Below are 27,860 nucleotides of genomic sequence, written 5' to 3'. Positions count from 1 at the left end.
CTGCATTCTGTAGCCTCAGAAATTTAGCTGCCAACATTTTCCCACTTCATAGTTATGATAGTTATATGCCCAGTATAGGTGACAGATGGCATGTCTATTTGAAGAGACTCAACCCCAGGATGGCTGTGGTATGATTTTTTTTTTCCTATCAGAGTAACTCTGGAAGAATATATCAAGTGATATGAGGTCTTTGATATGTATGAGTAAAGGGAATAAACAATACAAAATATAATCATAGATTTTTTAAAAGAATTGAGGTATAAAACTTGTGGAGTCATGAACAGATGTCTGAGGTGAGTGTATATGTGGCTGGACAGTCTCTGAGCCATTGCAGCCTTAATATAAATTAAAATCATGTGTATTTTTAGATAAGTACATTTGCTTCTAAGAGCTATTTCAGAAACCATAGAGTTACTAATATATCCTCTGGATCCAGGTTGGCTAGTAGAGTCCTGTCTTCTCTTCCCAGAATCCTAAGTCTAACTCTCAGACTTTTTACCTTTGTTACTTTGGGCAAATAACATAATTCCTCCTAGGACCAGTTTCCTTAGTTTTAAAAAGAAGATTTTAGATTATGTGATCTTTAAGGATACTTCCCACTTTAAATCTATGATCTTATGATCCATCCATCCACTCCTCTGGGAACTGACTTATCTGCTCATTTAATGAACTGTAGAAAACAAAGACTGTTTGCATGATTGAGCTTTGTATGTATATCTATGCCATGGTGTCCATTAAAGAGGCTGCTTATGGGTTTGGGCCATGTCATTTTTCACTGTGTGATGATGTTGTAGGTCATCAATAAATATTAATGAAGGATGAGAAGGCCAAAATATATCACTAGAACTACTTCAGGAAGGAGGATGGAATGAGAAGAAACATGCTTCCTTATTGACATATTTGAGGGGATAGCTAGAAGCTACTGGGCATTTCTACTCTTCAGTTTCTAATAAGAGATAATTGGTGGCACTAGACTGGGATGGGGAACCTGCAGCCTTGAGGCCCCATGTGGCCTTGACCCCTGCACTAGACTGATGAAATAGAGAATCAGCAGAGTATGTGGGGGTAGGTAGAAAATTTATACACATACACACACACACGTACATATGTATATATGTGTTTGTAAGTTTGTAATAGATAACCACTTATTCACAAATGTGGAAAATTTCCAGAAGTTCACTGCTTTAGACCCTTTAATTTATTAAAAAGTACATATGAGGAGTAATAGAAGAGCATACTGAAAGACCATTTTGACTTTTTTATTGTTATAGCTTTTTAATGATATGAAAGATGAAACAAAAGCATTTTTATAGATTTCTCTTTCTCTATTTTCTTGAAATTTTAGTATGCCAAATACAAGTGAAAGCCATTCTTTAAATACTAGGTGGCATATGTCTGGATAAAAAGCAAAACCCCAGAAGCCAATTAGGACCAAATCTCAGCCACTTGCAAAGTAGCTCTTCCATACGTATACTGTAGGCAATTTTAAAAAGGAACTTTTATGAATTATCTGTTTTTTTTTGGGTCAGTGAAGCATGGAACAAATACTTTAGACCAATTAGCATGTAGTTTTTCATCTCTGCTACAGTGAGCTGCTGCCAGTCTATGTACTACCTGTCAGAGTAGAAGCCTTTCTAATAGAAGGGTTGAATTTCTATCCTATTTTTGAATTTTAGTTAAAAATTTTTGTTGGCACAGTAGAAAAGTCATATATACAAAGGCATGTGACAGTGATGGTCTCCTGCATTACCTTGACATTTATATTTTGGTGAAGACTTTTATCCTGACACATTGTTCTGTTCAATTATTATTATATCTTTTTTCAGTGCAGTAATGTTCAGGAAACTAGAACTAGGATAACTCAGCATGCTCTTGAAACCATTTGAAGTTGCTAAAGGATTTTGAGAGGTAGATATTTCAGAGAAATTGACATTTCAGAAAGAGACTCCCCCCCCCCCCCAATCTCTGTTGATGTTTGAAAGCCTTCAAAGTGTTGCTATGATCAGAGAGAAGGATTTCTTGTGAAATAGTTCCTCCCATACTACAGTGACTTGGGACTGTCGGGCTGTCGATTCAGTTCCTCTCTGGTTGAAGAGACTTGTTTCATGAAAACTGTCTGAGGTTGCATCCTGAAGCTTGAAGGTTTATTTTGAATTTAGATTAAGAAAATATAAAATTAACTTCTTTTCAAAAGAAGCTTCAAAGCAAACCTTAAAACAGGCACTCCAATTGAAATATCTCTTGAAAAAAAATCCAGAATCCTACTGTTCTACATTTCATATTTTTGACAGTATTTATAGTTATTTCCAAGTCACAGCTATGAGAACTCTGGTTTTCCTCCAACCTGTCCGAATACTACTTATCAGTCTCCTTTGCTGAACCACTATGGATCTTCTGTGTCTTATATATGGGTGTCTCCCCAAGGTTTTGTCCTGTGCTCTTTTCTCTTGATAGTTTTTCCCTCAATGATCTCATCCCTTGAACCTACCACAGGTTCACTTATCATCTCTACCTAGGTAACTTCCAGAACTATTTATTCATCCTTAATCACTTTCTTGAGCTCCAGTCCACAACTCCAGTTGCCTCCTGGCCATATTTGCCTGGATGTCCCAAAGCCACCTGAAAGCAACTTACCTGAAAGATAACTCACCATCTTTCTTCCCAAACTCACCTTGCCTCTAAACTTCTTAATTTCTGTTGAGAGAACCAGCATCTTCCTAGTCACTCAGGGTTGTAACTTTGGAGTCATTTTTAATACTTCCCTTCCTTTCACCCCCAAATCTAATTAGTTGTGAAGTTTGGTAGATTTTACCTCTACAACATCTATTAAATTAATTTTATTTACTTTATTCACATGATGTAATGAATAGAGTATTGGGAATGAGGTCAGGAAGACCTAAGTTCAAATCCTGCATCTGATACTTACCAGCTGTGGGATCCTAGACAAGTCATTTATTCTCTCTAAGCCTCAATTTCATCTGTAAAACAGGGATGATAATAGCACTTACCTTCCAGAGTTGTGAGGCTAAGATAATATTTGCAAAATCTTTCGCAAACCTTAAGGCACTATATAAATATTATGATTATGATTTATTATTTCTATTGCCCTAGTTGAAGTCCTCATCATTACTCACCTGGATTCCTGTGATAACCTCCTGATTAGTTTTCCTGCTTCAAATCTCAAGATGTCTTTAATATAATATCCACACAGATGCCAAGATCATCTCCCTAAAGTACGGAACTGACCAAGTCATTCCCCTACTCAAAAATATTTAATGACCCCAGTCTACTCTAGGATAAAATACATACTCTCAGCCTAGCATTTAAAGCTTCTGTGATCTGGTCCCTATCTACCTTTCAATCCTTATTTCATATCTTTGTTCCAGAAAAACTGAACTACTATGTTTCCCCAAACTTGACATTCCTTCTCTTGGTAGATTTGTTCAACCTGTATCTCATGACTGGAATAGAGACTCTCTGTAGCGCAGTATTCAGAACAGCACCTTAGGCATTTAATAAGTGTATCATTGTAGTGGTGGTGCTGTTCCTCCACAGAGCTAAAGAGTTAGGTCATTCCTCCTTATTCCCCCACCCCCTCCCCCTACTTTGTGTGGATTGGATCACTTCTTCCCAGCCAATCCTTCTATTCTGCCCATTGAGTATGACTTTTTCTCTAGTCACTTCCTTTCATTGCCTCTGAGGAAGAATGGTTTTCTTTTAGGAAACTCACGTTGTAGATTCCAAATATGGTGGTTCTACCATCACAGATGATGACATTAGATTGATAGAAAAAATAATGACAAATCTGTTTGATTTCACATCAGTTGAATCCTTCCAGTTTCATCTATAAAAATTCTGGGGAGAGTCTGACTTGGTTTTATCTTGTCTTTGACTAACTTTCTGCAGACCTTATTTTCCTTCCATTTCTTCTTGTTCTGTGTGTGAGGTTGTTGAGGGGTATTTTTGTTATCATTTGCAAATTTCCTCTGTAATACTTTGCATCTTAACTTTTAGGTTTGTGTTTGTTTATCTTGGCAATAATAATAATAATAATAATAACTTCACATTAATGTATCACATTAAAGTTTAAAAGCATTGCTCTCACAACCATCCTATGACAAAGGTAGCATATATTTTATCATCCTCATTTCATAGGGAAGAGACTGAGACTCATGCAGATTAATTAAATTGCTCATGATCATGTAACCAGTGAATGTTGAGGAAAAAGTTGAAACTCTGGTCTCCTAACTCAAATTCGTTGTTTCATCATACTACCTTAAGGTTTGCAAAGCACTTTACGTATTTTGTCTTATTTAATCCCTATTACAACCCTGTGGGATAGATACATGTCTCTCTACTCAGCAAAGTGACAAAGTGTTTGGGAGCCCAGGCGCTTTCTAGGCTCTTCATTGTGATAACTTTTATATTCATTAAGTATTCTAAGAAATTATGATAATCAGATTCAATATCTTTAGCTTTATCTATTTCTATTTTTAAGTAAAAACTTCAATAGATAATTATAATAATTATAATTGTAATTGCATGGAATGTTTTTTCATCTTTATCCTTTCTTCTAATTTGGTGTAGACTTTTTAACTTTTGTTTTAACCAGTGCCAATCAATTAGTTGACTGATAGCTGTGAAATGACTGTGGCATAGATCCTCAGTTAGTTTTGATTTATTAATTTGTAGTCTCTCTCTCCCTCCCTCTCTCTCTCTCGCTCTCTCTCTCTCTCTCTCTCTCATCTACCTATGCATTTACCTACCTCTCACCAATGTAGTGATTTTGCTTGGTACTTGCAATGTCTGCCAGTAGATTGGTTACTTTGTGATGAATTCTTTGGTTAGATTACCCTAACTCCATGGTGGGAGAAAATATTAGAATTAGGCACTTCTACAAATCAATCCATCAGATTCTCATGATGCCAGTTAACTAGACAGAGTATCCAGGAGAAGTAGAATAATAGTTTCTCTCTATATTTTCACTCTAAGACTGTGCCTACAAAACTGCAAAGTTTAATGGGGAAAAATAAGTTATTTTTTTTGACACTGTGAAAACAAAATAATTGATTTTCAGATTTTCCCTTTAAAAAATATTTTGACCTCAAAATTACAACTAACTTACTAGACAAATTTAATTGGTTTTAAAACAGATTTATATCACACAGATGGGCTTGAGATATTAAGAATACTTTTGATATATGACCTCTGAGGACTATAGAAGAAATGTGAAAAGTCCTAAGTGTCTTTTGATAAAGAAAAACTTTTTGCTTATGCAAAATAGTTTAGTTATTAAATGTTAAAATAAATACTTTGACATTCCCCCATTAATTAAAGTTTTTTCCATTAGTTTAAGACACATAGATGTTGAATTTGAATTTTCATTTTGACTTTTAATCATGAAATGGAGAAAATCTTACCCTTTTTACAATATAGTCATTAAACTTATCTGATGAGTTGTGGAAATAGGAACTAATCTTACCTTCTTAATAATATAGAGGGTGTCATTAAGCTGTTATTGAATGAGACACAGAGAATTTCCCATGTACAATTTTAGCAATAAAAGAAGCTAGAAATGTTTAAAAACTGATGAACAGACTGAGGCCTTTGTTATCTGTGCTCACATTATCTCTGTTCTGTTGATAGGCATATGCTTTGTTCCCCTTTTAAGCATCCTTAGATGGGAAGGAATTGGCTAATTTCAGACCAGTAAGGAATAACAGAATTTTTTTTTGACTGTTGAAAATAATGTATCTTTTAAAGTCTTTATAAACCCTGGATTTATTTATTTTATATGAAATATTAATTGATTTTCTCTGGTTTTATTTTTAGATAGAGGAATTTCGAAGACTGAGGACCCATGTTAAAGGTGCAGAACTCTTAGAGGGCTGTGATGGAATTTTAGGAGACAACTTCAGACCCACTCAGCCACTTAGTGACAGAGTAATCCGAGCTGCATTCCAATAGCCAAAGAGATCAAGAATGAATTAATCTTCATCCAGGTATGTGATCATTAAAGAAAATGAAGCATGTAATAATGTAAGTTACTCATGGTAATCAATATAATTGAGCAGTTAAATAAGTATATTTCATTTTGACAAAACTTAAGACATTTCAGAGCCTCATTAATTACAAGTCTGGAGTTTATTCTGATATTTTCTGTATTGGAAAATAGTCTTTTTTCCTTTCTTTGAATAATTTGTATGTACTTCTTGCCTTGATAGTCAGTGATACCAGTGATGTAAGCATGCTGCAGTAAGGAAACAGTGATGGGAAATGACTACTTGGTAATTTACTATAACTTACACTGAAATTACAGCATTTAGTACCCAGAGGATAAAAAGTATAGATAAAGGAAGTATTGATAATGGATAATAGGAAATCAATGCAGTATGAAATTTTGAATTTTTGACTCTCATTCTCTATGTAAGAGATGGTCAGTATGCTTATAGGGTGTCTAGATGACTAGGGTAACTATTAAATAGTATCCTATGTTGGGGTCAATATAGTGCCCCCAATAGCTGCTCAAAATTTGGAAAAATAGAGATATAAGTTGGGAAAGTGTTTCTTGATATGCTCAACAATCCATTCAGAAGCATTTACTATCTATCTGCATGGGGTGCTTCACTATATATAGTAGAGATGGAGTTAGATAGATTGCTATCAACTCTCCATCCTTAAACTTTTACTAGACCCTACCATCCCTTCAAGCTGTTGTGCTACAGCTCCCCTTACTTTCGCAGCCATACTCCTTAAAAGATCTGGTGACGCTGGTCAATTCTGCTTGTTTTCCTTTCACTCACTCCTTAACACTGCAATCTGGATTTGGACCTCATCACCCCAAAGAAGCTGTTCTCTCCAAAGATATCAGCTGGAGGCCACTAGGTGGCATGGTGGATAAAGTGATGAACCACATAAAAGCATTTGTGACCTGGGCCAAGTCTCTTAATCTCTGTCTGCCTCAATTTCCTCCTCTGTAAAATGGGAACAATAATAATTTCCACCTCTTAAGATTGCGGTAGGCTTTGAATGAGATTTGCATAGTCTTTGCAAGCCTTAAATCAACTTAGCTATTAGTATTATATCAATTGTCAAATGTTGATGATTAAATTTTTTCAACCCTAATTCTTCTTGATTTACATGCTGCATTTGATACTGTAAATTCTCTCCTGTCAAGGTTTTCATGACAATAAGTCTCCTCCTCAGAGTCTGCTTAGATGGTGAGGTGGATAGAATGTGGGGTCTGTAGATAGTTAGACCAGAGTTCAAATTTGATTTCAGACAGTTGCTAACTATGTGAACCTGGACAAATAACTTAACCTCCATTTGCCCCAGTTTCCTCATCTGTAAAATGGGGATAATAAGAGCACCTATCTCCTAGGGCGATTGTAAGGATCAAATTAGAAAATAATTGAAAAACACTTAGCACAGTGCTTCACAGATAGTAAGTGGTAGATAAATATTAGCTATTATTATTTGTCTTACTTCTCTTTTTCAGTTTCCTTTACTAGCTCATTATCCATATCTACACCCAATCTAACCATGGATGTTCCCCAAGATTCTTTCCTAAATCCTCTCCTATTTTTCCTCTACATTTTCTGTTTTGATAGCATCATCAGCTCCATGGGCTTAATTACATTTCTCTTCAGATGACTTCCAGATCTATCTATCTAGCCCCATTCTCTCTTTGGAGCTTTAGTACCACAGTACCAATTGTCCATTGGCTATATAGAACTGGATGTTCCAGAGACATTTTAAACTCAACATGTATAAAACTGAACTTATTATCCTTCTCCATAAATGCTTTACTCTTCCAAACTCCTCTATTTCTTTCAAAAGTACCACCATTCTTCTAGTCTCCAAGCCTTATAATCTCAAATATCCTGGACTCCTCACTTAGCTTCAACCCACATATCAAATCAGTCACCAAATATTGCCATTTTAAAAATCTTGATAATACCCCTTATATCTGACCTCTTCTTTACTTTCACACAGCTGCTGTCTTAGTCCAGGACCTCATTATTTTTGCTTAGATTATTGCATCTGCTTCCTATTTGGTCTTTACCTCAAATCATTCCCTACTCCAGTCCATTCCATTCACTACTGCCAAAGTAATTCTCTTTAAGCACAGATCTAATCATGTGACCATGTGATTCCTCTACTCAATCAACTCTAGCAGCTTTCTATTTACTCTAGGATAAAATACAAGCTCCTCTGCTTAACTTTTAAGGCCCTACTCAACTTGACCCCTAAGGATCTTTTTGGCCTCACTAGATATTACCCCCCTCCCCCAGGCATATTCCATTTCCTGTCTCCATGTCTAAGCATTGGCCATCTCCTATGCCTGGAATATATTACTTTCTTACCATCACCTCAAAGATCCTGTGTCTTCTTTCAAGATGTAGCTCAGTCACCATCTTCTACGTGAAATCTTTTCCTGATCCAACAGATAATGGCCTCCCTTCCAAACTTCCTTTATTTAATTATTTACTTTTATTTAATTACTTTTTATATATTTGTAAGGGAGTTTGCCTGTACAGGTTCAGATTGCCCAATATAGAGGCACCCTGCATCTTACCTTTTCCTACCATGGCTAAGACTAGCCATCTTTGCCTGGCTGGCATGGCCAGAAGAGGTTGCTTCTTAGAAACTGGCCATACAGACTTTCCTGCAAGCTCTTCCTGCCATGTCCAGAAGATAAAGATCACAATTTACACTCACTGTTTTACTTTGCTCTGAGAAATGCAAAATGAGTCTGAAGTCTCTGTTCCATTTTGTGACAAAGAATCCTAGGGAAGCCATGGCAAATCACTTAACCCTGCTTGCCTCAGTTTCCTCATCTGTAAAATAAGTTGGAGAAGGAAATGGCAAGCCACTCCAGTATCTTTGCCAAGAAAATCCCAAATGAGGTCACTGAGATTTGGGCATAACTGAAACAACCAAACAACAACAACAAAAAGTCATTGTATATATTGTGCTGTATGTATTTTTAAGCCTCCTTGTCTCTTCCATTTGAATATAAGCTCCTTGTGAGTAGAATTTGTTTCATTCTTTGAACTCATAGCCCTAACATTTATCATAGTCTCTGGCACAGAGATTATATATAGAAACATACACACACACACACACACACACACACACACACACACACATATATTGCCTTCATGTAGGTGGGTAGGTTTTGTAATAGTGAATAATAATAATAATTCACTTTTGCAAAGTACTTGAAGGTATGTGAAATACTTTTCTTAAAACAACCCTTTGAGGTAAGTAGTATAAGCCTTTTTTTTTCTCTTTTTAACAGATGAGGAACCTGAGGCTCATAGAGAGATGACTTACTTATGGTCATACAACTAGGAAATATAAGAATTGGTATGCAGATCTAGCTTTCCTGCTGCAGCAAAATACAAGTTTTCTCTTTTGTTCTTTGAGAAACCCGCTACATAGATGGTGGACATTTTATTGCACTGAGTGTGATTCTAGAATTTTCCCTTCATTATAACCAAAGACAGTCTATTTGTAGGCTGATAGACCTAGTGAGAGGCTCGGCCTTGGCTGGCCTCCCTACCATTCCTGAGCAGCTATAAAAGCTCTGCAGGGTTCACTTGAATTTCTTTGCTCCCTCTCTTGTCCCACAGGGAAGTAGGAAAGATGAAACAGGCACAAGGTGGTATGATCACTTCACTATAATCACCCTTGTGTGTGAAGCTCTTTTAAGAATATTTTCCCCAATCTCATCTGTTTTCTTGCCAGTTAAACTTTTATCTTTTTATCTTTTCTTCTATTTTAGAAACTTGGCTCCTTCCTCTCTCTTTCAGAGGCATCATAACATAGTTGTTCTGGAGTTGGGGAGCCTAGGTCCATGTCCTCCTGCCTCTTATGCTTAGTACATGTCTAGCTTTAGGCAAATCACTTGATATCTCTTTTTCTCCATTTCCTCACCTGTAAAATGAAGAGATTGGTTTAGATGACCTCTACAATTAGAGATTCTTTAAAAGAAGGAACCTCATAGCTGCTTTAAGTTTACTGATGAAACCACTGCTTTTTACAAGTGAAAAAACTCTATAACAGTTTCTTAGATAATAAAGACAAAGTCACCTTAGAAATCTACTTCTTATTATATTTACTTCAATCTCTTTCAATTCCTATGCTGGCTAACAGACTTCACTTTTCATTCCATTCTAGTAGTAAGAATGAGGAAAGTAAGGAAAAGATGCTTCTTTGTGGAAGCCTCTCTGAAATTGGAGGTCCCTTAGCAAATAAAGGTACAATATGGGAAGATTACAGGGATTAGAGGATTGAGTGAGAATTTTTAAGGATGGGAAAGATTAGGGCATGTTTGTAGATAGCAGGAAAAGAAGCTGTAGAAGGGGAAGAGTGGAAGATAAGAGATGGGCAGGTTATAGAAATGATGGGAGAGAATGGGACCAAGGTTATGTATAATGGGGTCAGCTCTGGAAAGGAGAAGGGAGGTTGATGTGAATGGTCTTGTTTTTGTTGTTGTTGAAGTATGAAAAGAAGTCCTCAGCTGAAAGGGGAGGGTAGGGTTGGAGGCTTCAGAAGAGAAGAGAACATTTGGAATAGCCTCTGTGATGAGTGGGATAAGGAATCCATTAGTCAGTAGTAGAATTACTGTAGTCAGGGCCCAGTTGGGATCAGATAACATAAATTTGTAGAAGACTCAGTACAGTTTCATGCCATTTTCTAATTCCAATCAAGAATATGTGAATAGAAGTGAAGGAGTAAATTTTGGGAGTATTTTTTGGATGCCAATACAACACTCAGGCTGGGTGGTAGTACTAGTGGATGATTTCATACTCATTGGTCCTAAAGAACCTGTTTGTTGACCTAATAAGAACAACAGAAAGGTCTTTTGTCTTCTCAGTGCATATATCTATGTCATAACAAAAAATGTCTTAAAATATTCAAATGAATGAAGGATTGACAATGATTTTGAAGTTTTGGGCAGTAAACTGAAAACTAGAGGGGCCCAGGTTGGGTTTTCTTCCCTGTTGCCTAGGCAAGTGATGCAGAAGAGAAAAAAATAATTTGGAAAGTAAATAGCACACTAAGAATGTATTGTCTGAAAATAGGATACGTATTTCTGGGTCATTTGCTTTCATAAAGGATTGAGAGATTCAGAGATGGAGTACACCTAGCAAAGTCTGATTAGAAAGTATTTTCCATGTATCTTTAATCCAAATTTAATCCAAAGGGCTTTAACCTAAGAAGAACTAGGGAAGAAGAAGACTTCCTTTGTATATCCCCCAAAGTAGGTATTAGAGGGCATAAAAATTTACAGGAGATAAAACCTAGGAAAGTAATCAATAATAAACCCAAAGCCTAAAGTACCTTAGCAGAAATGGCCAAAGTTTAGCCAATAAACAAAGGGAACTCTTAGAGGTTTTAACATAAGAAGGCAAATTTGAACTTGTAGGTGTCACTGAGACTTGGTGAGATGAAACCAATGACTGGACCATGGCCCTAGATTTGTAATATCTTATTAAAAAGAAATAGAATAGGTAAAAGAGGGTTTGGGTAGCATCATATCTATTCACATGAGGAAATTGAATATGCAGAAGGAGGAAGCATGATGAGCAGTAACTGGGTGAAGAACAAAGAAGGAGAAGTAGAAATGTTTTTGTCATTGGAAAATGGAGGTGGTGGTATAATCACTCCATCCTAGAAGTTTGTGATAAAGGAGAGGAAAACTGGGCAGAGATTGACATGGTCCTTAGATTTTGAGAAAATAGATTTCAAAGAAATTATAGGTAGGATCCTATTGACTAAAATGTTCTGGGGAAGTCAATTGAGAAGGTTTGGGAGATGCCCAAGAATTGAAATTCTAAGTTCATAAAAGGAAACAAGACCAATGAGATAATAAAAAAAAATGGTATTTGCCTGAAGGTACCAATGTGGATGCACAGGGAACTCACCAAGTAACTTAGATTTGAAAAAGAAATTTACAGAAGACACAAACCAATCTAAATTACAGAAGATGGATATGAGTCTGGTATAGTCAGTCCTACAAAACTAGTGTCAACAATGCTAAAGCTGGAATAAAGAAAGTTAAGGACAACAAAAAAAATTTAAGTGGAGGATAATGATAAAGGGTAGAATTTTTGCTTGGAGTGGATAGGATGATGATAGCTGACAACATGGACAACAATTCTCATTTCATTTTGGTTTTCTATGCCACCCTGGAAATGACAGAATAAAAATGATGAACAGAATTGATATTCAAGATAAGTAAGGAGATACTAAAAGAGCATTTAGCTGTACTACATGAATTCCAGTCCCTTGGCCCTGATGAACAACATCAGTGGGTCCTAAAAGCTTTGGCAGTTGTGGTTGCTGAGTCACTGGCTATTTGCAAAATCTTGGAAAATGTGGAGGTCTCATAATTTTGGAGGTCAAGTATTGTCCCAAAGAGGAAAACACCAGAGTATAAAACCATGGGCCAGTAAGCTTGACTTTTCTTTCTAGGAAAATTCAAGAAAGAATGATTAAAGAGATTTTTTTTTTGCAAATATCTGGTAAGGGATTGGTGATAAAAAAGGACCAGCATACCTTCATGAAAAACATGTGGTGTCTGACTAACATTTTTTCCTCTGTTGACAGGATCACTAAACCAATAGTTGAGGATATAGTTAAAATAGATTTTATCAACACATCTGGTAAAATATTTATAATATGCCCATAGAAGATGGAGAAGTAATACAATCAGATGAATTGAAAACTATTTGGTTGTTTGAACTCAAAGAATAGTTGTTAATAGTTCATTTGAAACTGAACATATGGCAGGAGGTCTCCAGTGAAGTGTCCCAGGGATCTGTGCTTGGCCTTATACTGCATTAAAATTTTCTAATTTATTTAGATAAAGGAATAAATGACACACTCATCAAATTTCCAGATTGCTTGGAGGGATACCTGGCATGGAGAATCAAGATCCAAAAAAGATCTTAGCAGGCTAGAACATTGGACTTAATTAATAATAAAATGAAATTCAATAAGGATAAATATAAAGACTTACACTGGGGTACAAAAAATGACCAACTCCATAGTTTTGAGAAGGGAGAAGCTTGGGTAGACAACAGTTATTTTGAAAGGCTTCTGGAGGTTTTAGTGGACTGAAAGTCCAATATAAACCAGTAATGAGTTATGGTGGCTACAAGAGTGAAAGCAAGTTTCAGCTACATTAGGAAGAAACAGTTTCCAGGAATAGGGAAGTGATGATTCTACTGTAATTGACTTTTTATCAGACCTCACCTTAAGTATTTTGTTCAATTCTGGGCACCAAAGTTTAAGTTTTGAACTTAACTTGGTAAGTTGGAGAGTATTCAAGGGTGAGCAACCAGAATAGGGAAGGGCCTTGAATTTATGACATAGGAGGATTGGGTTTGGTTAAGGGAACTTGGTGTTTTTAGCTTGAAGAAAAGAAGATTCAGGCTTGATAACTGTGTTCAAGTATTTGAAGGGCTGTCATGAAGAGAAGGAATTAAATGTGTTATATTTGGTTCCAGTAAGGAGAACCAGGAGGCTGCAAAGAGACATATTTCAGGTTGATGTCCGGGGAAACAAACAAACAAACAAAGTAACTTACAACCATATAGAGCTGTCCAAAAGTAGAGTTAGTTGCCTCACCTGAGTTCTTCCATGTTGGAAGTATTCCAGAAAAGGATTGATGATCAGTTATTTGTTATATTATTATGGGGAATCTTACATGTATGGGTTGCAAGTCCAACCCTCAATTTTTAAATTCTTTGATCCAATGAAAAGATGAACTTTTGTGGCAATGATTACCATGGATAGGGTCGATGAAATGTTTCATGGTTTTTCAAATGCAATACAGCCTGATCTCTTATTCAATTCAGGACTCAGTCAAGCACATGGTCCTTCTTTACAGCCTGTCAAAAATATATACACCAATGGAAAATCTCAATGGGTTGTCTGTTCAATTGTATATTATAAGTCAGGGCAATATGCATTTTTCATCCACCTTATTTTTCTGATGTGGATGGCCAGGCTGGTCTCTTTTAGGTAACCATGGATTTAATTGTTCAGCCCCTGTAGTTTTCCAAGGTTTCATGCAATCAATACAATATCATCTCCAAATAAGAGCATATATGAAATCTCTCAGGAAAGCATTCCTCCTTTTTGGGGATTTTGAACAGAATATATTCCATAAAACTACTGATGTTGCCCCAGTTTTTGCCCTTTTTGATATTGTTCCTCAGCAGATTACTGAACAAAGTTATTTTTGTGATTGTATTGGTCATAGGTATGTACTTATAGGCAAATGATCAGCTCTCTTGTGTGGTGTGTGTTAGTGGACATAAAGGATATTTTTATACAAAAATGTAACCTGAGGGTTTGGCTGCTATATAATCCTAGATTAGTGATCACTTCTTCCTAAACAGTATTAGCTGTTCTATTAGTTTTACTTATTAAAAACAAAGATTGCAATAGCATAGTAAAGTGGAACATTAAATATATTGAGGCATTTCATATATTTTAGATCATATTAGATTTTGAGAATGATATAATTTTTCAAAAATTTTAAATTATATGCAATTTAGATTCCAATTCAATCTTGGTATAGGGAACATAGTGTCCTACTCTGCTGGTAGGGATTATTGAGACAGTAGTTTTCCCCTAGAATCTTTCAGAGTAGTATGAATAAATCTCTATCCTATATATAATTTTAGGAGTCCTTTCTAAAGTGACTCAAACTCTCATTTCATAGGCTTTTGTGATTACATACTTTGTTCCTCTCATCTTGCAATGTGTAATACAAATCTAGTCTTAGTTCTACATAAAAATTACTTTGGGAAATCAGACTCATGAATGTGTATTTTTTTATTTGATATTAAATAATGCCCTAAGGCAGGTAATTCAAATTTTTATTAAAGTGAAATGATTTGACAATCTGACTTTGAATTTAAAGCATGAATGTTTCATTTAAGCATCTGGAACTGAAAAGGCAAAAAATTCATGCCAGTACTTGAAAAAATGTTTTAAATAATCAGATTTATTTTAACCATGCTTTACCCAAGGTAGCTTGCTGGTTCTTTTCTAAGATGACAGAGTTTTAACTGAAAAATTTTGGACATCCTGGGGCTCTGATAACTAGGACTTTGCTGATTATTCCCATGAAGGATTTGTGGCTTTTTTACCATTTAAGCTGTGTGAATCCTAGTTTTGTCCTTGTTTGAAGGATTAGCCCTTAACTCACCTAGGTGTTATAAATCCTCTAGTTCTAGTTTACTAGTATAGATCTAGGTGACTGAATTGAAAATGAATTTATTTCTTTCCCATCAAGAAATTTAACCTACACTTGTCACCCTTGGGATCCTGAAGTTGCTTATTGATCTTACAATGTGCAGCTTTGATTAGCCCATTTTTTTCTCAATTACCTTGATTTCATGTTAAAGAGTTTCTTTGGAATTTATTCTTACCCTATAGCTGGTCTGTTACTGATTCTGATGTTTGAATGCCTTAAAGTTAGGATAGAAGGACAACTAAAATGCCTAAATTCTATAGTTGTCTTTTCCTCTGCCTGAAGGCAGATCTGAGATAAAATCCCTCTCTCTCTGTCTCTGAAGTGAAGATTATTGTTGTTGTTGTTATTATTATTATTATTATTATTATTTTTGTGGGGAGCTTCTTTTCCTGACTAGTTTTTTCATAGGGCAAAGCAAATTCAACAAAGTCAGATACTCTGACCACCTAGTACTCTTGGTAATAGTTTCTGTTTCCGAGTTTTGCATTTTTCTGCTATTTCCAGTCTTGTTAAAATTCACGGATACACCTGTTAATTAGTTTACTTTTTTTTTTAAGATTACCATAACAGCCCTTTAAGGGTCTTTTTTCATGAGAAAAACATATCTCAATACTGAGATGGAAGAGTAATCAAAGTATAAAGAAATGGAGACATCCCAAATTAGTATCTCTGAATGATCACCTGGGTCAGATCTGTCTTCGTTTCTCTTTCTTGGTCCTTGAAGTACTCCTTGACTGTGCTGAACCCTTCTCCACACATATTTTTGTAATTAATAATGTTGTCTTCTTTTGCTTTACTAAACCTATAACCAACATCAATTTCATATCAATTTTCTTTTATAACCCAGAAGGTTATAAGATAGAAAGGGATAAAATATTTCAGAAAAGAGGAGACCATTGGGAGAAAAGAGAAAAGGTCAAACCCTGAATGATCAAGTAGGTAAAAGCTATTATCCTTCCAGTATAAATGGAAAGGGTTATACCTATAATTCCAGTCACTAGTACTTGAACTCACTATACTTTAATAATTTAATATGATACACACAGCATTAGAATGAAAATTGAAAGTTATATGGGTCTATCTATCCTGTATTTGCTGTATATTATAGGGTATTATTCAAAGTAGAATCAACATCCTTATCATAGATATCTGAAAATGTCTTTTTTAAATGATGTAATTTTAAAAATCCTCATAATGTCCCTATTAGATTGAAATAATGATCTTTTTCCGATTCAGTAATGATATTTTCAGATGTCATCAAGATCATCAGATTTGCTAGAAAAAGGATTTCCTGATTGAAAAGCTGTATTTTCCCCGTATATGTACACTATTTGTTTTCTAAATATAGTACTGGGTTATTCACAGAAGCAAATATTAGCTGATCATACTAAAGTAAAATGGACTTAAATTACAGCAAGAAGAAATTAGATTAGTTTTAAGTAAAAGTATCTTTACAGAGAGAGCTGTTAAATATTGGCATGGATTTTCAAGGTAAAGTATAATATTTCCTCCTTCGGAGAGTTTTAAAAATATTGTTTTCAGGTTTTCAGCCAAGGTTTAGGAGTGAACCTGACTGGAGATGAGCACTTGGACTAGATGACCTCTCAAGGTCTGTTTGAATCCAGTGATTCTACTGTTCTATGACTCTATGATGAATATGCTTTCCTAAATCTTTATTAACTATATATATCACAGAAAAGGGAGACCAGGGAGAAATAGGCCAGCTGGTAAATGAGGAGGAACATGAAACAAATGCTTCTTTATGGATGAGGTTTTGAGCTTTTAACTTAGCCAATATCTATCAAAAAAATAATGCCAAGAAATTTTGCATTTGAAAATGACTTGTTAAAAAAAAAAGAAATGAGATAGAGAAACACTTGGAAATAGTAAACACTTGAATTTAGGAACTCAAAATGACATTCATTTTAGGATACTAGGTTAATTTGATGCTATGCTTTTTGAATCTCCTGAATGAAAACAGGTAATGTAGGTAATTCTTGAATTTTAGGAAAAGTAAAATTAGGGGAAAATGCTGACAGTTTGCTATTTTATAATGCTGTTAATAATTACTGAAATACTGAAAAAATTGCAATGAAAAACTTAGAAACTAAAAATGAAGGATATGAACACTGAAATCAGAATCAGATTGTTGATTATCTGTATTCGTAATCTGTGGAATTAGCAATTTATTTTTCACAGAATTACAAAGATGTGTCACTCCACCGGGGAAAAATGATTCTGATTTCTAATAGAAGAATACATTTAATAGATAAATTCACTTCAAATAGATAAATGGCAAATCATAATTTTTGGCTTATCATTCCATTTAAATGGAATAATGTAATTCTTAAAATGATGCTTCATAAATCACTTGGGAATATTAGGGGAAATGTCATAAATTTACTTTGGACTACAGGGGAAGAAGGGGAAGAGAAAGAAGAAGAACAGTAGATGAGGAGAAGGAAGAACTGTGACTTTTTTCTTTTTAGGCAACTGGGGTTAAGTGATTTGCCCAGGATCACACAGCTAGTAAATGTCAAGTGTTTGGTCTGATGCTGGATTTGAACTCAGATCCTCCTAACTTCAGGGCGGTTGCTCTATCCACTGCACCACCTAGCTGCTCCAGGAACCATAACCTTTTCATATGTGGTAAAAACCATAACAGATGGCTGAGCATGCCTGTAGTCCCTGTTATTAGGAAAGAAAGAGGCTGGTGGATTGTTTGAACTCCATAATTTTGAACTGTAATAGGGCAAAGGCCAATTAAAAAAAATAACAGCAAAAATTAAAAAAAAAATCATGCCCTCTACCAAATTTTAATGAAATTCTATCTGGAATTGGGTGCTTTTCAGAACTGAATTATAATTTTAGCCAAAATAAATATCTGTGGTAAATGGATTGGTAAATGGAAGAGATATTTCTAACATTGAACTTTATGGACAGTTTAACAGAGTAAACTGTTCTCTTTTAAACATCGCTCTTCTAGGTATAGAAATGAGTATGATGATACTTTACTCTCCTTTACCTTCCAGTTTAGACTATCTTGATTAAAAGGCTAATTAGTCAGGGACATCTATACTCACTCATAGTGGGTGACTGAGACTTGGTATCTTTATCAACTTGGGAATAAATTATCCCCTGGTAGAAATTTTGGCATCAGAACCACTGGGTGGGTATTGTTCCTTCCTTAACATTTCTATAGCTAGAAACAGTATAGTGAATATATGGTGTGAATTGTAAGGTAATAACCAGGGGTTCCTGAATTTGTGTTTTGGTATTTCCATAGCTATATTTTAATGTATTTGATTTCTTTTGTAATCCTATTTTTTATGCATTTAAAAACAGTATTCTAAGACTGGATCCATAGGTTTTTCCATATTGCCAATATGGTCCCCGACATAAAGTTAAGAACCTCTACTCTAGGGGTGGCTAGGTGGTGCAGGGGATAGGACACCAGCCCTGGAGTCAGGAGGGTGTGAGTTCAAATCCAACCTCAGACATATAATACTTCCTAGCTGTGTGATTCTGGATAAGTCACTTAACCCCAACTGCCTCACAAAAAAAAAAAAAATAGAACCTCTGCTCTATATGAAAAGGAATAATTCTAAAATGTGACCTTATTTATAGGAAGAAAAAGATGAATTGAGTATTTACAAATATTTGTGAAGAGCAAATGGAAAAATAGGACTTATCTATGAAAAATAGAATAAAAACACATCTTTTAAAATATCAATAGTCTCCTAATGATGATATATACCTGTGAATCATGGAACACCAGAATTCCAAAGAATACAAAGAGAAATGGAGGAATACATCAATCTATTGACCGGCAAGCAATAATTTATTAAGTGATTACTATGTCTAGACACTGTGCTGGGTTCTGGGAAGACAATAAAAAAAATGAAACAGTCCCTGCTCTCAAGGACTTCATATTTTTTCAGAAGGAGATGATGTGAACATACATAAGTATATCCCAAAATATACATAAAGTAAATATAAGATCAGTTTTCTGGGGTTATGGCACTAGTAGCTGGTGAGGGAGGGAGAAATCAGGAAAGGCTTTCAGTAGGGAGTAGTGCCTGAGCTGAGCTTTAAAGGAAACTGGGAATCTAAAAGGCAATGGTTAGGGAGGAGCAGATTCTAGGCATGGGGAGAGACCTGTGCAAGAACAGGAGATGGAATGTCATGTGTAAGGGACAGTGAGAAGGCTCATTTGACTGAAGGAGAGTAATATATAGTGGTCATAGGAAAGTAGTAGCATATTATCAATGACATGTACAAGAAGTGTAATTTATTGTATGTCTAAATCTGAACTCATTACTTTTCTCTCCAAATCCCTGCCCCCCAAACTTCCCTATTTCTGTTGAGAGTACCATCATCCTTGCAGTAAACCATGCTTACAATCTTGGTGACATTCTCGACTCCTCACCCTCTCTCACAGTTCCCATATCCAATTGATTGCCAAAATTTGTTGGTATTTACTTTTGTAATATCTATCATACATGCTCCTTCTCTCCTCTGATGCTGCTACCAGCCTTGTGCAAGCCCTCATTACCTGACACCTGGACTATTACAATAGCCTATTAACCTTCCTGCTATATGTCTCTCCCCACTCCAGTCCATTCTCGACTCAGCTGTAAAATTCATTTGACCATGACTGATCATGTCACCTGCTCTGGGACTTAATATACTTCTGTAGCTCCCTATTAATTTCAGGATCAAATATCAAATCCTCTGTTTGATGTTTAATGCTCTTTATAACCTGCCCCCCCAACCTTTCTAATCACTTTACACCTTACACTCCCCCTCTCTTACCCCAAACTCCATCCCCACAGTGACACTGGTCTCCTTGCTATTCCTTAAACAAGAAACTCCATCACCTAACTCCAGGTATTTCCATTGACTGAACCCAATGCCTGGAATGCACTCCTTTCTCATTTATATTTTCTGGTTTCCCTGGCTTCTTTCAAGCCCCATTAGAAAATCCCACCTGCTATAGGAGCCCTTTCCCCATTCCCTTAATTCAAATGCCTTTGTTCTACTGATTATTTCCAGGTTATCCTGTATATATCTTGTTTGAACATAGTTGTTTTCATTTTTCTTCCCTATTAGAATGATTGCTTCCTGTGAGAAGAAACTTTCTTTTGCCTTTCTTTGTTTCTCCAGTGCTTAGCATAGTGCCTGGCAATAGTAGGTACTTAACAAATGTTTACTGACTGATTAACAGAACTGTATCATCCAGTAAATATATGATCAGAAAAGAGGCAAGTTAAGTGCCTTCTTTGTGTCAGGCTTTATGCTAGGTACCAGGATACAAAGACAAAAATGAAATGACTCTTGTCCTCAAAGAATTTATACTCTAGTCAGAGGAGACAAAAATTCATCTTTTTTTTTTTTGGAAAGCCATTTAAAGGGAGCAAGTAGTAATCAATCTATAACCAGGATGCTATATTGAAACCTATATAATATTAAAAGACCTGAAGAAAGACTTCTTGTAAATTGGACATAACTTTAATGGAGTGATTATGGGAAACAAGGTGAGAAGATGTGGTTGGATTGTAATTTGCGTAATTGGATGAATGAAATCACAGTGACTTTCAAGTGCTAATATGATCAAATGGAGGAAAAAAAACTTCAGGCTCAAAGTAAGGAAAACAATCCTGATTATGGCTCCCTTTTTACACTAATGATTATTATTTTTTCCATACTTTTGCTTCTATTTGCATTCCAAGTGCTTAGCAAAGTTGCTACATTTTAAGTATTTAATGCAAGCTGTTCCATATATTCATTCATCCATTCTTTTTTCTTTTACTTCTATTTACTCTCTTTTTCTTTACCATTCTATTCATGTGTTAATATTTTATACTTTAAAGATAAAGTGAAATAGAAAAATACATAAAACTCTGTCCCTCTTTTTTTCTTTAGTTTTGTGTTTCAATTACTTTTTACTTAGCAATTATGGAGAACCTTACTATAGCATCAGACAAAGCTATTATGTTTTAATTTGAAGTGCCTTTGTATTACATGCAGACTGCCAGTGTTTCTATTCACAACCTCAGTGTCAATCAGCAAACCTACCTGTGCTCAAGACCCTGATAAGCATTTATTTAATAATGTTATTTTTTTAACAAATATTTATTTTCTCCCCATCCCATCTTCCCTTCCCTTATACCCTTTACTGACAGAAAAGAAAAAAAAAACCTGGACAATTGTAATAAATATGCGTAATCAAGAAAAAACAAATTTCCATCTTGGCCATGTCCAAAAATGTATGATATTCTTCTGCATCTTGCCTCTGTCACCTCTGTCAGGAGGTTTGCATGTGCCATCATTGTTTTCCTGGAATCATGATTGGTCATTGCATTGATCAAAGTTTTTATATCTTTCAAAGTTATTTGTCCTTAAAATTGTTGTTATTGTATAAATTATTCTGGTTCTCAAGTTACTCTGGATTATTTCTTATGAATCTTTGCAGATTTCTCTTAATATATTTCATTATCACTTATAATACAATATTGTTATATTGGACACTCCCTTAGTTAACAATTTTTTTGCAACTACGCAAAGAACTGCTATAAATATTTTTTACATGTCCATTATTTTCCTCTTTCTTTGATCAGATTGTTGGTAGGTCTATTTTAATTTTCAAGGAATTTATTACCTGGGTAAGATTTTGTACCTCTTTTGTCCTAAAGTTACTACAGCTCGGTCCCGATTAGCATGAATAAAGAATTCCCTGAAGTGGTCACATATATTCAGATTTGCACTATTTGAAATTATAATTATGCAAAATATGGTAATTAGTTCCAGCCCAATGGAAACATGCAGAGTGAATTCAAATAATGTGATCACTTCAGGGAATTAATTATATCCACACTAATTGGGTTCTTGATGTATTTCTCTTGCCAATTCTTTCCTCTAATGCTCTTATTTTCTTTTCTAATTCTTTTGTTTAGCACTCTCATTTAATTTATAATATAATTTAAAAATATTTGCTCCATTTCTTATAGGAATTCTAGTTGACCTTGTGGCCAACCTTTGTTTTTCTTTTATGATTTGTTTGTAGATACTTTGGAATTATTCTCTCTCTCTCTCTCTCTCCTTCTTCTCTAGCACCAAAATATGTCTTTATCATGGGATTTTTTCCATATTTACTTGTTTTTCTAGGATTTCTTTCTGAAATGGGATTTTATGTTAGGGTCAGGCTCTGTGTATTCCTAGGAGGAATGCAGAAGCCTTGTTTGATTCTGATATGTATAATGTTGAGTCCTATTGCTGCTTTCTTTGGGAAATGGCTGCTTTATTCCTCAAGGATCTCAGGGGTGGCTAAGGCAGGGAATCTACAAACTTTCAGCCTTCCATAAGCATTCTAATTTAGAGCAAAATTTGATCCTCATCTGAGCTTTGCAAACTCCTGTATGCAAGAATAACTGTATGCTTGTTGGACTATAATAGTGAAAAAAAGTTTCATGGAAGATATTAGTCTTGTATATTCATAAAAATCAGTTTGACCATTGTGGAAGTGACACCTAGGGGATAAATAGGAGTTAATTATGGATACAGGGGGTTATGGCTAGATCATAAGAAGTCTTGAAAGTTGAAGCAGTAGAATTTAGACTTAATGAAGACACAACCAATGAAGGTTCTTGAGGAGGCAAATGGCATAATCAAGGCAGTATATTAATAAGGCTTAGTATGTAGGATATCTTTGAATGGAGACAGCCGGGAATCAGGGAGCCAATTAGGAGACTATTGAAGCATTCTAAGTATGAAATTGTTCATTAATTCATTCAGTAACCTTTTCTTAAGCACAGAGGCATGGAACTGGGTGTTATCAATGATAAGGGAAAAACAATAATAGCTACAAGAGAGTTCAAGCACCTTGGTGACAAATTGAATACTCCAGTGCTATAATACTTCAATAGATCTGTGATTTCAACAGTGTGGTTTCTTTGTTCAGTCATGTAGATCACAGCCCATTCATGCCTTCTTATCCTGTGTAGTCTTCACAAAAATTCTTCTTAGGTGTTTGTCCAATGTGCTGAAGGACTTCTTTTAGGTCTTTTAACATCATGTGGCAAACATTACTCAAATTGCCCATCAGATATCACCCTTTCAACAAATGATCAGTCTATCTCTTTTTTCTAATCACATATTTCCTAGATGATATCCTTTACTCCATTTTTTTGTTCAGTATGGTTATCATTGGCAATTTATTACAGCATAGTTACATGTATTATACATTTTCCCATTGCCTCTTGGGTCACAGAATCTGAAAGCTACAAGGTTCCTCAGAGACCATCTTGACTAAAACATAGAACTTACTGGACTTGACTGAACAAATATCACCTCTTTGACATTATCTGACAAATTATAATTTAGATTTTGTAAATATCTAATGAAGGGGAACCCACCTGCTGAAGAGCCCATTCTATTTTTGTATAATTCAATTTGTTGGAATTGTTGTTTGCTAATTTGTTAGAAAGCTCTTCCTTACATCATTGGTTTTCTTTTTTTTTGTGACTTCTATCAATTACTCACAGCTATGTTTTCTAAGGACACCCAAAATAAGCTTCCTCTTTCTTCCATATTACAATACTTTATGAACTTGAAGACAGCTATAATCTCCCTCTTATATATCTTCATCCCCAGTTCATAAAACCAATTCTTTTATGTCATGATCTCACCCTCCTCCTCACTCTCCTCTGTATTCTTTCTAGCTTATCAATTCCCTTCTTAAACCATAGAACCCAGAAATGAATGCAAAATTCTAGATGTCATCCAATAAGGGCAATCATATATCTACTAGATGCTGTGTTGTTTTTAATGCAGTTTAATATCACATTAGCTTCCTTGACTGCCATATCACACCATTACCTCACATTCAGCTTGAAATCCACAAAAGGTCCTAGATTTTTCTAAGAAAATTTACTATAAAGCCATATCTTTACCATCTCATACTCACAAAATTGATCTTTGGACCCAAGTGTAAGATAAATTTGATCAGTTATATTTATCATCATTAGATCTGGCCAATATTCTAGCCTGTCAAGATATTTTTAAAGAAGCTAACCCTGTCATTTAGTATGTTAGCTATCCATCTGATTATATCTAAGTCATTTATAAAAATGTTAAAGAGGATAAGCAACTAGATGGTCTAGTGGATAGACCAATAAACCTGAAGACAAGAAGAACTGAGTTTAAAGCCTGCCTTGGACTCTCTTCAGCTATGTGACCAGGCAAATCACTTAGCATTTTTGATCCTCAGTTTCCTTACCTGTAAAATTAGAAGTTTTCATTTAGCCTTTCCTAGTCACTTCTAGCTCCAAATCTATGATTCCCTAGGGTACTAGATTCCTATTTCCAAGTTGACATGTAAACTCCTTGAAGGAAGGAGCTATTTTTGTCTTTCTTTGTATGTACCACCATGCTTGTTGACTGACTGATGATTAATGAATCCCTTTTGGGTCTAGCCATTCTTCCAAATCTGAATCCACTTCATTCCATTATTGTCTAGTACATTTCTCCATCTTTTTCATAATAATAGGATAAAATAATTGATAACATGTTTACTAAAATAAATCAACCAATCAATTAGCAAGCATTTATTAATTCCTTCTATGATACAGGCACTGCCTTAAATGCTGATGACACAAAAGAAGATAAAAAAGGATCCCTGTCCTCAAGGAGCTCACAAGTAGATAATTAGGCACCTGTAAAATCCATGCAGAGTAGGTGGAGGTAACCTTAGAGAGAAAGGTTCTAGTATCTGGGAAAAGGAGAGATCAAGAAAGGCTGCCTACAAAAGATGGCTTTTGGGCTGAGGCCTAAAGGAAGTTAAGAATTCTTGGAGGCAGAAATGCAGAGGGGGACCATTCTAGGCATGACAAGCCAATGTAAAGGTATGCAGATGGGAAATTCAGAACAGCAAGTAGGCCCACATGGTGAGGGGACTAAAGCATAGAAGGATTGCAAAGGTAACAGGTTGTGAAGATCTTTAAATTTCTTTTTCTTTCTTTTTTTTTTTTTTTGGTGAGATAATTGGGGTTAGGTGACTTGCCCAAGGTCATATAGCTAATAAGTTGTCAAGTATCTGATCTGAGGCCAGATTTGAACTCAGGTCTTCCTGACTCCAGGCCCAGTGCTCTATCCACTGCACCACCTAGCTGCCCCAAGACCTTTAAATTTCAATTAAAGAACTTTATCTTGGAGGCAATAGGGAGCTATTGAAGTATGTTGAGTAAGGGCTGAAATGGTCAGATCTGTGCTTTAGGAAAATCACTTTAGCAGTTATGTGGAGGATGGGTTGGAGTGGGGAATGGATTGAGGCAGGGAGACTAATTAGAAAGCTACTGCAATAGTCCAAGTAATGAGGGCCTGAACAAGGGTGACAACTGTGTGAGTAAGAAGGGAACATATATTCAAGATGTTGTAAAAATGGAAATGATTGGATTTGGTAACTGATTGTCAGTAACTGACAAATTTGGTAACTAATATCAGATGAATATGAATGAGAAATCAAGGATGGAGCCAAAGTTGCAAACCTAGATAGCTGAATGGATAGTGGTACCCTCAACAATAATAGAAAAGTCCCAAAGAGGGAAGGGTTTAAGGCAAGGGTGGGAAACCTGCAGCCTTGAGGCCAATGTGGCCCTCTAGGTCCTAAGTGTGGCCCTTTGACTGAATTTGAGGCTATAGGTTCCTATCTGTCTTTCCTTTAAATTCTTTGAAATCTGCCCTCTATGAATCTAGGGTAGATAGTATACTATGGATTTCCCAGACCTTTGAATCAGACTGCCACCTTCATTTACTTTTCCACCTTAATTTTCAACCTTGCTGAAAATCTTGCTCTTTGTCACAACAATTGCCAAATTCTGTAAGATATGACATTACAAACAAGAAAGTTTAAGATGTAATCAGCATAATTGAAAGTACAAATAAACAAAAACACATCTCAAACATTTAAGAACTTCAATAATAGGCATGTAATGTAGAATATCCCATAGTACCCTTCTGAGTTTTCTGTGGCACCTTGGGTATACAGTTTGGGAACCTTGGCTATACCTATATTATTTTCCTGATCTGTTAGGCCTAATAATCCCGTCAAAATAGCACATAAGGTTAATCTGGCATGATCTATTCTTGATAAAGTCATGTTGGCTTTTTTTGATGAATAATTCCTTATCTAGATGTTTACTAGAATATATTATACAATTTTTGCAATAATTAAAGACAACCAATTCAATGGGCCATAGCAGAATTTCAAATCTTGTATCCATATTGTTCTGTACAATTATTCAAAAATATTGACAGTTCAATAATCACATCTGCCAATTCTTTTAGTACTCAGGGAACTTCTCCAGGATTTGGTTCATCTGTGCCAGGTAACTGGAACTCAAAGGCAAGTAGGTGCTCTCTAACAATCTCCCTACTTATCTTGTGCATTAGCTCACTACTAGTTATTTTTGTTCTGTCCTTTGAGACCAAAGATTACTGACATATTAAACAGAAGCAAAATAAAAATTAAATAGCTCTGCCTTCTCTTCAGATTATTTATTGCCCCTTACACTTCAAACAGCAACCGTATTGCCCCACCATATTGCTTTTTAAAAATCTCTGCCATTCTTTAATATTGTCTTTAGATTTCACCCATCTCAGATCATTTCAAGTATTTCTAATACTCTTCTTAAAGTGTAGTAGCAAGTCTTTGTATTCAAACTCTATTGTCTGTCTTGGTTTCCATCTTCTCTACATGTCTTTTATAGTCATTCTCTAACATCTGGGCTTAACGAAGTTTTCCTTATCCCCAGTGTACTTTAGAGCCTAAAGAAAACTTTTTAATTTTCCCTAGTATAGAATTGAGAGATTATATATAGAGATTATATATATAGAGAGAGAGAATAGAGGGATTATATATATATTATATATAGAGAGAGAATAGAGGGATTCCTCTCACTTCCAAAAATGCTAGCCTGGATTAAATCTTCTACTACATCTTACTGAGTTTGCCACATTCCATCTCTGTTGAGGGCCATATTCATAATAGCAAGTGGTGTCCCCAATCTAGTCAACATAACTCAAAGGATACCATTTTACTGAATGAATGAATGAATTAAGTAAAGATGGGATGAATCCCTCTATCATCTGCTCCCATTAATCCCAAACTGTTAGATCGTAGCTATTAACTCAAAATATTGCCAAAGATGGCCAAGCAGGAAGCTTCCACACAGTAGTAGAGGAGGTAATTTTGCCATTATTGAGTATTATAATTAATCACTGCTCTTGTTTCAGCCAGAGATTACTTGTTATTCTAGAGTTTTCACTTTCAAGTGACTTCATCAGATTTTATTGGGATCACATTCAAGTCGATGTACACTGCATGATCAAACTTCGCATAGCTCTTCGAGAGACAATTCTTCTTTATCGTGAAATACTTTGTGGATATACTGTAAGACACATTCTCAATAATATTTAATCGAGTTATCATTTTGATACTTATTGCTTTTCCACACTTATTCCTTTTGATATATCTTCTTACAAATTCAATTTCTGAAGTGAAGCTTACAAGCCATTATTT

The 27,860-nt window shown here is 35.4% G+C and overlaps 1 protein-coding gene across 2 annotated transcripts in view; it reads left to right on the top strand.

Moving 5' to 3' along the window:
* Positions 1–27,860, top strand: part of LOC114054257 (carbonic anhydrase-related protein) — a 183,067-nt gene that overhangs the window by 128,524 nt on the left and 26,683 nt on the right. For both annotated transcript variants that reach the window (XM_027877438.1, XM_027877437.1), the window contains exon 8: positions 5,833–6,002. In XM_027877438.1, the coding sequence (XP_027733239.1) occupies positions 5,833–5,967 (135 nt within the window). In that variant the 3' untranslated portion in view covers positions 5,968–6,002. The remainder of the gene's footprint in view (positions 1–5,832; positions 6,003–27,860) is intronic.

Source organism: Vombatus ursinus, unplaced genomic scaffold, assembly GCF_900497805.2.
Source record: "Vombatus ursinus unplaced genomic scaffold, bare-nosed wombat genome assembly UNPS02014812.1, whole genome shotgun sequence".
In the NCBI taxonomy this organism is placed as follows: domain Eukaryota; kingdom Metazoa; phylum Chordata; class Mammalia; order Diprotodontia; family Vombatidae; genus Vombatus; species Vombatus ursinus.
This window is presented reverse-complemented; position numbering and strand designations above follow the sequence as displayed.